The 14187-nt window shown below is 41.4% G+C and overlaps 1 protein-coding gene across 1 annotated transcript in view; it reads right to left on the bottom strand.

The window, feature by feature from the left end:
- Nucleotides 1-14187, bottom strand: part of LOC118773562 (band 4.1-like protein 3) — an 81570-nt gene that overhangs the window by 15324 nt on the left and 52059 nt on the right. Inside the window, exons 10-18 of the mRNA XM_036522555.1 lie at nt 13498-13650; nt 11975-12072; nt 11396-11571; nt 10193-10276; nt 8943-9121; nt 4172-4225; nt 3416-3451; nt 2750-2815; nt 1781-1969 (exon numbers count right to left, since the gene is read on the bottom strand). Of these exons, the coding sequence (XP_036378448.1) occupies nt 1781-1969; nt 2750-2815; nt 3416-3451; nt 4172-4225; nt 8943-9121; nt 10193-10276; nt 11396-11571; nt 11975-12072; nt 13498-13650 (1035 nt within the window). The remainder of the gene's footprint in view (nt 1-1780; nt 1970-2749; nt 2816-3415; nt 3452-4171; nt 4226-8942; nt 9122-10192; nt 10277-11395; nt 11572-11974; nt 12073-13497; nt 13651-14187) is intronic.

Genomic DNA, 14187 nt, shown 5'->3' with positions numbered 1-14187 from the left:
CATTTTGGACCCTTATTCACCAGAAACAAGGTCATCTTTTTGTCCTCTCAAGGTTAAAATGTATAGGATACAGACCGGTAAAACATAGACTTCGACATTCTTACAGCGTAATAGTGTTAATTTCATTTTGCCAGAGGGTCATCAGCTCTACTCCACATTTGACTACGGTATTTTCTTCAAACTACTGTCTGATGAATGAATTAAAGGTTAAAAGACTAAAGCAGAAATCTAAAGCAATTATTTCTTACAGGCACATCCTTTGCATACAGATGAAAAACCCTCTTTTAACAAGCAGCACTTAACTGCAACTGGTTCGTTTTCTTCACTGAACACCATGATGCTTTCGAACTAAAAGGTAATGCAAGGTAGGGGTACTGATTTATTTACTCACAATCACAGAGCCAAAATCAATGCAGTATTTCACAATGGTGCATTACCCTGACTCATTTGCACAGGACACTTATCCAGGAGCATTTGATGTTGAAGAGATTTTCCATCACTTACATCTATTGATATTATCTATCTTCGAACATCAATTGCATCTTAAATCCTAAGGGAATGACTGAGGGTTCAATATACCAATACACCTGTGGGGCAATTCAGTAACCCTTGAAAGAAGAGGTACAGGTTACTGACACACATTGTCAGTACTCCCTCCAGAGTCTTGGAAATGTCATTCTACAGGTCCCTGTAAAATACAGAAAGACCCGAAACACATTTGCCACGTCTAAAATAGCACCGACATGGAAAAGGTTCAGTTCATTTCACACACAGCTCATTTTCCCCTGGAATCCCTGCTTGCTCTGACCTCTGTACCTGAGAACAGTTGACATTATTTTTCCTTCATTTGAAAATAAATGAGTAAACAAACTCTAGGGGAAACCCAAGGACTGGTATACTAACACAGCTGGACACGGCAATCTCTCTAATGTCGAGGTGACATATTACTGTGAAGTCAGGGAAGGCTCGCTCGGGAGGCTGGCTCCATACTGTGCCTGACTCACAGTGCCATAACAACAAGACTTCACAGTCCCTTTCTGCTCTTCGATGTTTGTTAGCATTTTTACACTGCTTGAAGACAAAAAGTCTCATTTCAGGAATGTCCTAGTGGGTTACTCTCAGCATGATCAAACAGAGCGACCAATGACAAATTAGGATTTTACAGTTAATTTAGATTTTGACACCACCAGCTTTGTTTTGAGAGAAGCAAAAGGCGTTCATTCAAATGCATTCAGATTTCATTAGATTTCTTCTTACAAAAAACAAGCACTTGGTCTGTAGTATTCAACTACTTTCCAAGCAACCTACTTTGTTAAAGTTCTCTTAGAGGTATTAAACACATGTACCTGGTTATGAAAATGAAGGTACATTATCAAGTATCATGGAGTTTCAAATAAAGCGTGGTTGTGTGAGGAAAAGGTTGATGGAAGTGTGTGGTTGGATGTAAAACGAAGCACTTATAAATGATCTTTGTAAGGGATTAGTACATTAATGGTGTGTCCAATTATACATTTTCAATGTTCGTTTTCAAATCTTTATTAACTTTTCAGACAGTACTTCAAATTAATTTCCAAATCCCAATGATTGACAAGTTAAACGGGGATCGCACTGTAACTTAAGGATAATCGGTTTTTGGAAAATAGCCTTGAGAGCTCACTGAGGTTAATCAAAATGAAATTAATTTCAGTGAGAAAACTTTTGTCCTAAAAAAGCACGTGGTGGCACTCTGTCGCTATCTGCCTCTCACAGAAACCAGGTGTTAGGTGTAATTTGGACTTACTTCTTCAGGTACGAGGGGTTCGATCATGGGGGCATCCTCTACCCTTGGGGACCGCACCGGGGATGTGGACAGCCTCTTCTCCCACTCTGTGAGCCCGGAGGTATCAGCTCCCGTTTCCAAAAATGTGCGCTTCAGCTCGCTTACATTGGTCTGGTGTTTCACCAGCTCCTCTGGAGTCTTATCTGTTTCCTGGCAGAACAATGGCGGGAAAAGCAGAGCAAGAATCCACTCTTATGAAAAATGATTTTGCGGAGACTTTGTAGCTGCCAGTGGTGGGCCTCACAAGAGAACAGCGAGAACGAAAGAGCTGAATATCAAAAGTGCATTCTGGGATTCTTTCAGATGTCACACATACATACAAACACCCCTTTTGAAATAGCCAGATGTTAGACTCATTCTACTGTAATTGTCCCCTCTGTGGCATTCAGAGTATAGCAGAATGCCTGTTCATTTAGCTGTTGATGTAAAATAAAAGTGGGATTGTGACAAAGCTTTGGAAATTTGCAGGTACACCTCACAGGGTAGCATTGTAGAGTTAAGGGTCTGTTTGCAGTGGAAAACTGTATGATGCTGTATCAAAAATGCCCATGCCTTTAAACATTTCTCTCATATCTGCATGCTGTATGAACTACTTTATGATTCAGGAAGCTCTGCACTGGAAGTCCACTTCTAAATTCCACACAACAGTACTGAAGGTTTGGTCCTCCAGAACTAACCAGAATATTATGGTTAAGTTACATCACACCAAACCAAGCTTACACAAGGGTTTTAGTAAATCATTTACACCACGCTCAAAAACACATATCCACATGTGGAGATGTCTGTAGTCTGGACTCGGATTAATAACAGTAGGATGCTAGTTACACCTCTTTATTTAAGAGCACACAGCTTCTGTGTCAGCACTCAGGGTTATGTTATGTATCCTCAAGCAAAAAATTGACATGCACTTCCCTATCATTTCATACAAACCTCTAACATCAGATTACTATGTTTGACAAAAACATTTTCCCCTTTTATTCGCCTTATGAAACTATTCTGGAGGGGGAAAAAAGAAAAGAGATATTCATTGGAAAATATCCTGAGGCAGTTATTTTGCCATCAAACATTTAGAGAAGTGGGCGGCTCTGTCCCCATCTGTGCATCTGATGTTCATTATTAGCACTTTCATTCTTTGCTTGAACCGCACATGTAACTGACACCTCTGTAATGAAAATGAGGGCTGCACTGCACTTTGTCATTTCTGAAACGGCGTTATTTTCACACAACAACCGCTTTTCAAGAAACAGAGTGAGCAGGCACATAGAACAGAATCTTGGACAACACTGACACAGACAATTGACAACATTGTTTTTCTTGTCTGCTATTTCTTGTCTGCTATTTAATTAGCTGTAAGCAAAAGAATAGTCAGGAATTCCAAAAAACTGTCAATTAAAATTTACAGTCACAGTTACTAAAATGCCCCCTTAGTTCCAAAACTGCCACTGAAATGGACTAAACCACATTAAAAAATTAACCTACACCAAACAGTGGCAGCCAATAAGGTGAACTGTATGGCATTTATAACTAACGGGTCCTTGTTAGCACAGGGAATAGGTTAGTTTGCCACCTTCTTGGACAAGGCAGAGCGCAGAGTACCTGTGTCTTCATCTCAGATTCATCTTCTTGGTCCGACTGTCAGCATAAACAGTGAAAACAGAAACAGAAATTAAATTAAAACACAAAATGAGTGATTATCTGAGATGTACTACACAACAGATACAAAGCTTTGTAACACTGACAGATAAGCAACCTTTAGACAGAAGAGCTGTCCAACTGAGAGGAAGTTCTAATCCTGAATGCAGCAGACAGTCTTGTAAAAATACAACATTCAGATCTTAATGGGAATCAGTTGTTCCGTGTCATTTCCCTGTTTAAAGGGGGACAATTTTGAAAAATCAATCTGCTGTCCAATTTCGAAACTGCTACATGTTTTCTACAGTCAGGAAGCTTAAGCAACTTCTTTCAAGTAAGATTTCAGAAAACAATCACTATGACCGCTTCACCGCTGAAAGTCCCACAGCAGACATTCACTTCAGACTCCCTGATGGAACAAAGGCACCTTATTTGTTCATGAAAAATACAAGATACATTTTTTTGTTCCAAAAAACAGACATGCATCAGGGGGGTAATATGAAGCTAATTGCACAAGCCAACAACCCAACAAAAAGAAAAGGAAAAAAAAAAGAAAGAAAATCCTAATTACAGACCACTGCTATTATTCCCTTTACGAGCTGCATCAGCTCAGGGATAATTCTCTTCCCCCCCCCCCCCCCCCCCCCAAACCGAGCCACTGTTTTGTGATGCTAAAAGCATTCTGTCTGTGGACAGCAGGGAGCTGGCTGCTGTACAAACCTCTGTCGCTGTTGTTTCACCGTCAGCAACAGTGTCTGTCCATTCGCTGTCGGTCTGTTTTGTAATACAAGTACCAAGGTTCCAGTGGAAAGCATGAATAGAGACAGAAACCCATGCCGTTAGTGGTTTGGACAAAATACCACCGACCTCAGTTATGCAGTATATGGGACTGTGGTGATGCATTAGGTTTGAAGGCAGAACGCTTGCATTAAAAGTGACATAAATACATAAATAAAAAGACAGTACAAAAAAGACAAATGAACAGGCATAACTCTCATACAGAGTCAGAGGAAGTTTAAAACACTGCACTTGTGCCATTTAAATTAGTCACGCTATGTTCAGATTTAATTCTAAACTATAACATACCAGGCTTCAGAATCTAGACCTATATTTGGTTCAGTCTCAAAGGCAATCAATATAGTTGTTTGAGGTGGCTCAAATTCATGAGCAATAAGCCTCTCATTATGTGAACCTGAGCCTAGTTTCATTTGCACATAATATACCAAAAACTTAAATGTAGTGAGAAAAATAAGACAATAGAATCCCCTGACAATCTCCCCCATTTGCAAGATGAAGCTACAGGTGTAGCACTTTTCAAACACTCTCTGAGTCTGAGTCTTTTCATTTTGTCTAAAGCCAAGGGTGTGTTTCAAGTACACAATGATCTTGCATAGTGTCTGGCAAGGCAGAGTCTACATGAAAGCTTTCTATGTAGGTAATCATCATAATGTCTCACCTGGTTCTGTGAGCAGCACAGTGTGAAAAGACAAAACGCCATCCACAGACAAGAGGATATCTGCTAAGCTGAGTATTCTGCTGAAAAGACCATCTGGGCCTTCAGAACCTACTCTCACAGCACTGGCCATGTGGTTTTTGTCAATTAGCCCCTTTCTTTTTCGGCATGAAAGCTGGCCAAACTTTGTTCTTTGCTGCATGTTAATCTAATGCATTTAGCAATCACAATGCAGAGTAACTGGCATACACAGCAAACAAACGCGTCTGATTTACTTTTCATGAAGATGTTATTCAGTTTCAATAGTCTACAGCGCTAAAAACAACATTTTTTTCTATGTGCCTACGATGGGTTAGACCTCAAATGCCTCAAAGCTCAGTTTTGACTGAATACTTGCTTCAAGGTAAATTGCTACATTTTTACCAGAAAAAAGAAACCACTCAATGTACATTTTGTATGTAAGTTTTCATTTTACATCATCATGTAAATATCAAAAACAATGCCTCATTAAATCATCTTGTAAAACCTACAACAATTCAAGTTGTACTGTTTAACCCACTTCCAAGTACTGTATGTTCTTGGTTTCTTGCTGTGCAGATGATAAGGGGTACCAAAGGTACTTCTGTGAAGAATTAGGCAAATTAATGCTTAACATACAGACTCACCACAGGTGAATCTATGTTAATGTATGTAAATGATGTGGTAACTGTGCACACCAGAATTTACACTGCAGCAACAACAATGAATATTTGGACTAAAGAAATGAATGGCTTGTTGAAAAGAGTGAACATTGTACCTAGCCTTTATCACACAGTACCAGCAGCTTTGTACCGATACACAGGGAAGAACCTACTATTGTTTGCTGTAAATCTGAGATCCTGCATTGTCTAATGGGTGATATGGGAAAGATGAGGATCTTACAGGAAGGGCCCCGCCTAAGTACAGATAGGACTAAAGCAACCAAAACAGCAGCCTAAGTGAATTTCAGAATGCATTACTTCCTCTGAACTGCATCAAGCCATGGTCGAGCCAAGTCCATGAGAGTATTTCAGGAGACAGAGGCACAGGGGGTGCAGGACACAAAGGAGGGGGTGGGCAGCAACAGGAAGATGCGGAGGGAATGCCGCGCGGTTTTGGGGAGCACAGACAGCTCAGCAGAACTTCCGACAACCAGAGCGGTGTAGAGGACAGGGAGGCACGTGGAGGGAGACGCAATGTGTATGACGGCTTATTTCTGAAGATTCTTCTGCTGTGCCCATTACACTTTCGGGGCTCATATGGGCGGTGAGGGATTGCTAATGTTAGGAAGGACATGCGCATACAACACAGTGCATGATCACAGACAGAAAAGAAGAGGTTACTGGAGTGTACATGACACACTGCATTTCAATGACAATATATGCCAAGTGACTTACAGCCCTGGTCCCACAGTCCCTGTGAAAACTGATTTTATATTAATCTTTTCCTCTTTACTACCTGCTGTCAAATGTCTAATCAGATGAAGCGCAGACAAACTGGAGACACAGAAGTGCTTTGGAGCCGGGTTTGCGAGCACATTTTTGCTATGGTTTCTTTCTGTCCATGTCATAGGAGAGAAAAAACAATCTATCTGGGTATTGTTTCAGCCAATTTTTATCCTTTACAAGAGACTAAATCAATAAATCATTTTTAAACACATCTCTTCTCACTACCCTAAGCGCACAGCTCACCGTCTTTCTTCCGTCTTACGTAATATTACACCATCAGTTTTTGCTGACATTTTGTTTTATTGCACGTACACTTGGCACAATGCAAAATAGTGAAGTTACAAATACATCCGCCAGTAACCACAGCATAAAAAACGTTTCAAGCCTTGACTGCATTGAGAGAGATAGGCCTCTTTCCCATTTCCCCATTTAAATGATTTTCATGAAGTTAAAGTGCACACCGAAGGATAAGCAACAAGCAACACAAATCTGTTGCCGAGAAGTTCTTGTTTAGCTGAATGTGATTAGAATAGTTAATCCCTTAATATCCCAAGCCAGCATTTGTATGAAGGGACTGCAGGAGCATTAACAAGTCACATTAATTACAGAAATCCTTTCCCCAGTAAACCGGTCAAAACATTTCTGCAAGAAATCTTTTTGAAAACAAACAAACTATATATTAAAACAATTATTTCACAACTTGGAATTCTACTCATATAATGGAGAGACGACCACATTTTGCGTACTGTAATATAAGCAGTCTCTGACATGACGGGTAAATGTGACGCATCTCCATGTTATATTATCATGATGCTACAATGGCGTATTTTTTTTTATTCATATGAATGTATTATATATTTATAGTATATATTTATAACAGTAATTCTCTAGAATTTCAAGCATACAAAATACTTCACTTGTTACTTATTGTAACATACACATTTGAATTAATAATGTTACTGATTCCTGTGTTAACTACATACATTCCTTGTATCCTGTGAGCCCCCTCATATAATAATATCTGATTTTTGCCAAAAAAAAAACAAGGAAAAAAGTGATGAATAATTGAGAGCTGCTGCTGGATGGTGTTGCAACAAGAATATTTTTAGCCTCGCTGAGATGAAAAAAATAATTCCTCGTTGAATTTGACAAAAAAAAAAAAAAACAAAAACGAAAAGGAAACCATCTTTCCACTGGGTATCCCGTGACAATAATCTTCATGCAGGTCCAGATGGAAAAGCGCAGATGCTGGATCAAAGTAAAGCTGCAGGAGTCCCCGACTCTTCCGCAATTCAGGGCGTCAGAGGCTGAGGATTTTAATATGGCGGCCTACCATAGCAGAGCAAAAGGTCAGCCTGTCTTTTTATCCTCCAGCGCTGTCCGGCTGAAATTGGAGGAGCTTAATTTTTTTTTACCCTCCATCTGCTGACACTCAGACAGCACAGCACCAGGGCTCACCTTTGGAGTGAGCAGGAAGGGATACTGTGGATGAAGCTGGGCGCAAGCCTGCCACTGATTTACCAGCCTGCTGCTGCCGTTTACCTGATTGTACATTCCAACAGCCCAGTCACCTCACCTCTGTGCTTGGCAGAAGCGAGTGATCACTGGGATCACGGCCCATGCAGCATCGGTCACGTGCAAATTCATACACCAAAGATTAGGAAACAGCAAAGGCATCTTCAGCTCGACTGAGGAGGAATTCTGGAAGATCAATAATCGGTGCTTCTGGAAATATCACACACATATGTATTCCTTTTTTACCAACCATTTTTATCTACCGTAATAGAAATGTTTCTGGATTCATATGGAGCATTATCCCTCACAAGCTGTCTTGATTAACATTGGGTCAGTAAGGCCTCTTTAGATATCCCTGAATGCAGCAGCACAAAGGACCTCTTATAATGCATTTTTCTTCCTTTTTCATCCTGATTTTTGTCTCCAGACACTGCACATCAGCTTTGTCTCAATGTAACACCCTTCGCACACCAGCCGCAACTATCTTTCACACCACAAGTCTCACAGTTCACCAGGAAGGACACGCCAAATGCTGGATAGATGTGTCTGACTGGCACTCTTGGTACAATTCATAGGTGCCCAAAAGAGCCACCAAGAGCTGTGTGATGAGGGAACCCTGGCTGACACATCTGCCCCCACCCAGACGCAACAAATCCAATCTTTTTACTGCTGTGGGCTCCCAGCCACAGAGATAACACAGCTGGGCTCCAGCCCACAATGTAAATCTGATCCTCAGCAAAGGCAGTTAAACTGCGACAACTTGGACCAAACATTGCATCATCTGAGAAGACACCTTCCTGGGCACTGGTCAGCCTCGACACCAGGCTACTACCTAAGCTCTGTTTACCGGTCTTTCGGTCAGTCTGTCGGTCTACATCAAAGGAGCGCAGTGACGATGTTTTAGAGCTAGAAGTAAACCAAAAGTGCAAGCATCCGCGACCCGTGATTACTTTTGTTGACAGCGCTGTTTATCAGGGAACATGTGTGAACGTGTGCCTCACTGCTGCAGCTGCACTGCATAAAGCAAACCCCCCCCCCACCTCATTTCCTACCGCACCTTCATCTCGTGTCGCACTGGAGTCAGTGGACCTGGCTCCGGTGGCTCCGGGGACCTTATTTTCTCCTCCTCCTCCGTCTCGGCCTTCTCCTCCTCTACTTTCTTCTCTGGCGTTACCGAGGTGATGAGGTCGCTCGCAGCTACTCCCTTGGCTGTCCCGTACGGGGCAGTGCCCATCTCTGAAGCGGACACGGAATCCTTCATGAACATTTCGTGGTTCTCACTCACCGGGGCTAGATTGCAGGGAGGAAACACTGGTGGTATTAAGGCAGAATTCATTACAGCCTTACATTAAATATGCATCATAAAACGGGGACAATCATAACCACAAAGCAGGAACCAACTTGCATTCATGTTACATGTATAAATGAAATTGGTTTCCAAAAGCTAGTTATGTTTGGTACAGGTTTTAGACTTGAGATTTTAAGGCTCGACAAATTAAGGCTATATTCTGAATTTGCAAAAGGCCCCTTTCACATGATTTGAATAAGAAAGCTTCACCACGACTGCTGTAATTGTACCCTGCTAGCCTATTATCAGCAGAGCCTTAATATTTCACTTCCTTAATAATTCAAGCACTGTTTCAAGTGCTCAGGACCAGATTTATAAAGAGGAAAATTCTGCCATCCACTCAGTCTCCACTCAAATTTATGTTTTCAGTATATGCATTTTTTCCTGATAAAAGCCATGTAGGTAAAAGCACTCATAGCACAGAATGGTCCCTCTTTCACCCTTGCAGGTCTTTATGACACATGTTTCTTACACAGAGTACAAAATATAACAAATTCTTCCCTTGCAGGCTCTTATATTTCACTTTCTTTTGATTTACACACTCACACAAAAGAGAATTGTCCCTTCATTGTGGTTTGCCCCTTCGTTCCAGCTTTATCTGCTCCTTCTGAGCTCTAAGCTTCAGCTCCATGGCTGCAGAGCATGCAGTCTCTTTATACATCTGGGCCTCACAGAGAGGCAAAACACAAGGCTTTTCAAATGAGCTGCGATATTTGCGGGAATATCTGTAGCATTTACGGCATGCTGTGTAAGAGATAAAAATGAAAGGCGCATGCAGCACAAAAAAAAAAAATGGGAGCAGTAAGTTTAAGAGCAGTCTGTCTGACAATCACTAAGAGGGTGTCTGATCATCAGAAGAACAAAATTCAAGGAAAACAACTGCACAGGGTAGAAATACTTAAGTGGCGCTATTGAGCTGCTAAATCTAAGTAGCTAAATGATACACAGTATATATCTACCTTTTGCGTCAGTGTGATTTACAGTGACAGGCAGTTTAATTCCAGGGCCTACAGTCACTGTGTTTTTTGGTTGATTCCGTTGAGCTGGAGAAATTAATAGACATTAAACACTATTGTAAGGACTCAAGATTAACATTAAAACCTACACTTTACCAAAGTCCAGGTTTCAGAGAGAGGTAAACAGCTGACGCATAAATACAACAAATGCTGTGTGTTGAGTTAACACTTTTTACTATCATGTCAAGTGATTAAACCTGTGGGGTCACAGCTGTAAAACAAGCGGAATCTGATTCTGGTTCCCATGAATAGCAGTAAGCATGAATTCGCCGCATGGATTTTGGGAGAAAAGGTTCTACTGTTGATATATTTCAAATTATACAAAATAGGGTCATTGGTTCTTTGCAAGTATGCACAAATGTAAACAAAAATGTTTTAAATAATGAGAAGAGAATAAACTGAAAGTGAGATCAAGAATATTTCAAATGTAATTCACTCTAAAGAAGTTGCATTTCCATGTTAAACAGTACATTTCTCCGCAATCACAGTCTTCCCTGTTTTTCTTCACTTTTTCCAGCACAACTATGAGCTGAGAATGACAAAAACATTTGTATTCAAACGGTGGTTTCTTGTGCAATTAAATCTGATAGACGAAAGCTCTGCCAGCAATCAAGTCAAAAGACAGCTGGCTTCTACAGAGCTCTTGAGAGCACAATAAAAATAAAGGAATTCTCCTAATTAATTGGGAAAGGGGGGGGGGGGGGCACAAAACAAAAATACGCACCTTAGAACAAAGATGACAAAAAATACAACACTGAGCAGTAAATCCTTGTGGTGAGTAATCCTGCCTTTCTATAGGCGATACAAAATAAACCCCTCTTCAGAGAGCCTGCTCGGCTTTACCAGGAGTCATTTATTGTGGGCTTTCTGTAAGTTGGCTTGACAAATAAGGACATTAACTGTAGTCTGGGAATGGCTGATAAACCAGGGAAAAGGAGCAACCCTCGCCGTGCTGGCAGAGGAGCCGACGTCAAGAGCGAGGATAAAGCGGCGACTGCGAATCAGGGAGGAAAGGCGGGCGGTACGCCAGCCTCAGAGTGACCAAGGATTACAGCAGCCTTCGCTTACATCCCACCACTCAACCCCACGCCATCCTATCCCGTCCGGCCCTGGTCTGGGGGCGCGGAGGATCGGAGCGGTACCTACCCCCATCCAGGCTGCGGGACATGGTGTAGCGCTTGCTGGAGGAGCGCTCGAAGTACGGCGCGGGACGGACGATCTGGGAGCTGGCCCGCCGTGTCTGGGCCTGGGTCCGACCGCTGTACCGGAACTTGGAGCCGAGCGTGAGGAACTTCTTGGGAGGAGCCTCTGGTGACACCAGCCTTCGGGTCAGAGGTGACATCACAACCAGAGAGAACACACGCATGTGGTATGTAATACACACAACAAGATCACTTTAGTGTCTTTTAACAGCAGCTGTGCACTTTTACTTAAAGATGAACAATTCTGTGAGGGAATATTTATTGAATGGGTCCATTTTTATAAGTCTTAATCAGGCATCTAGTAAACAATGTTGTATTTTAAGATGTGATTGGATTTCTTGGTCCTTTTATAGAAATGACACATGAAAAGGCATTCCAGAGCAGACGATATCAAAGGAACAGTGATTTACTGCAGTCTTCCCAACTTAATGTACTCCTGCTCAGCCTGTCAGCAGAGGGGAGTGCAAAATGGCAGTCAGAACCCGTCAGGGACCAGGTGTCGGGTTGTTGACCCAGCTCTCACCGGAAAAAGGTGTGATGCTCCACGCAGACCTTCCAGAGCCTCTTTGCCGCCCGATGGTTCGGGAGTTTGAAGCCTATCGTGCTTTCAAACTGCTCAAACTGTAAGGACAGAAGCGCAGAGATATGGGTGCATGCTTATCACAGATAACGAACCGTGGGCTTATTAGATATTTGTCTCACTGCCTTGCTTCAAAGTCTCCCCAGTGTTGGAAGTCAGGATGATAGGCGATGTGTGGAGAAACAGGCAATATTCATCACCCAGCTGGGAATGGCAGAGAAAGAAGAAAGAAAGCAAAAGCACACATTCTCTTTCATGATGGACTGATACATCTGATGGGGAAATAGGAGAGACACTGCAGCAATCCCTCTAAAACAACCACTGGAGGAATGGATAACAATCAAGCTATTATTCTGCCAGGCAAGGAAGCTTACATTTTATGAGCTACAATTAATACCCAAACAAAAGTGCCGCTGTTTTAGCAAACCACATTTATTTTGACAAGTTGATCTGGTAAAAGGGAAGCCTGTGCTATATTCAAATTAGAGTTGGCAAAGACATACTTTTGACATTGAGACCTTTAAGATTTCCTGGAAAGGTCTTAGACATGTCATTAAACCTCTCCTTGACCCAAACGAATGCCACCTTCATTAACATACCCTGTATTTCATTCAATTCTCAGTTTCCAAATTTTATTCCAGCTCAGACTGCTAGACTACCATTGCATAATCAGTTTTGACATGTAGATTAGTGTTAAGATTATGCTGAGAAGAATAATTCTTTCCATGGTTCAATTACCACGAATGTGATAGGAGACAGAACAGTTTCAATTTACAATAAAAATAAATTCCACATTGTTTCCACCTCAGAGGTTGTACAGAGTTTATGTAACAAGATGTCTAGTGTAAAGCTCTTTCAATAATTTTAATAAGGTATGAGATGAGCAGACCTTTGTGTTCATTAAGATTTCCATGCCATAGAATAGACACCCTTTACATTAACTGACATGATACCTCGTGAGAGATTTTGGACTATATCTCCTTAAATACTCACTGCACTCGCTGCACACCAATAGCCTTTAGAAAAATTCGCTGTAACTCTTAAGACAATACATTTTCATGCTACTACAAGCAGCCCTATGAGAAACCAAAAGAATCTTATGGGAGTTACATGCTACGCTGTGCAAACACAAGGGTAAAGTGATTACGTTTCAGACCAGTTAAACCAATCCAAATAAAAGGGCAAATTGTCTATTAACACCAGTGCGCTAATATGATCTAATTAAAATAACTGATTTACTCAATAGAGCAAGACTGCAACATGTATCCCTCAAGACCACTGCCAGCAGAATCAATTTCCTCTGTTCATTACTGTTCTCCACAACTGCTTTTCAGACTTCAGGAGATTTTATGACAAATACGCCACAGCTTAAATCCCGTAACAGCTCATTTCAGTTTGCTTTTATCTTCCCAGAGCGTAACATGACACAGACAGTCTGTTTGATATTTTCATTTTCAGGTCATTACCTCCCCTGGGCGGATCTTGATGTAGAAATTGTTTCTTTTGTAGGAGATCTTCAGGACCTTGGGCCACGCAAATCTGTTGATGCGCAGCCTGTCGCGGTAAATCAGAAGTCCACTGGCACACACCCCCAGCATGATCTCCACACCCTCTGAATCCTGTGGACACAAGCCCCGATCATAAGCTCAGTGCCACTTAGCTCCAACCCAGTCACATTGATGGGTGCAAGATGAGTACAGTAACTGGTTCAGGATGAAGAGAGGCCATGATTGCACAATGAGGCTTTGTTATTGTCATCATAGTTGAATATGACTGATATGATGAAAACAGCACCAGTTTTTCTCACAAAGATAGCTGAAACCAAAGTACTGGTGACACAGCACACGGATAAATGTTAACACAGTTACCATGAGTGAAGCAGAGATGCTTTTCCCCCAAAGCTTTTTAAGATGGGCTTTGACAGCTACAAAAAATTCAGTGAAATGAAAACGTAAAAATAAAATTACGTTCATAATAATTTCTCCTCAAATCCTACTGTATTTGATGTGAGACCATTTGAAATTAAAGCCATTGTTGAACTGACCAGAAATTCCTCAAAAAAGTGTTAGTTGTTACTCAAAATGACTATAATAATTTGATTACATTGTTGGCAACCAATAATTTCCGAAAAGTGTTTTCTTGCAAATGTCAGAGCT

Source organism: Megalops cyprinoides, chromosome 2 (assembly GCF_013368585.1).
Source record: "Megalops cyprinoides isolate fMegCyp1 chromosome 2, fMegCyp1.pri, whole genome shotgun sequence".
Classification (NCBI taxonomy): Eukaryota; Metazoa; Chordata; class Actinopteri; order Elopiformes; family Megalopidae; genus Megalops; species Megalops cyprinoides.
This window is presented reverse-complemented; position numbering and strand designations above follow the sequence as displayed.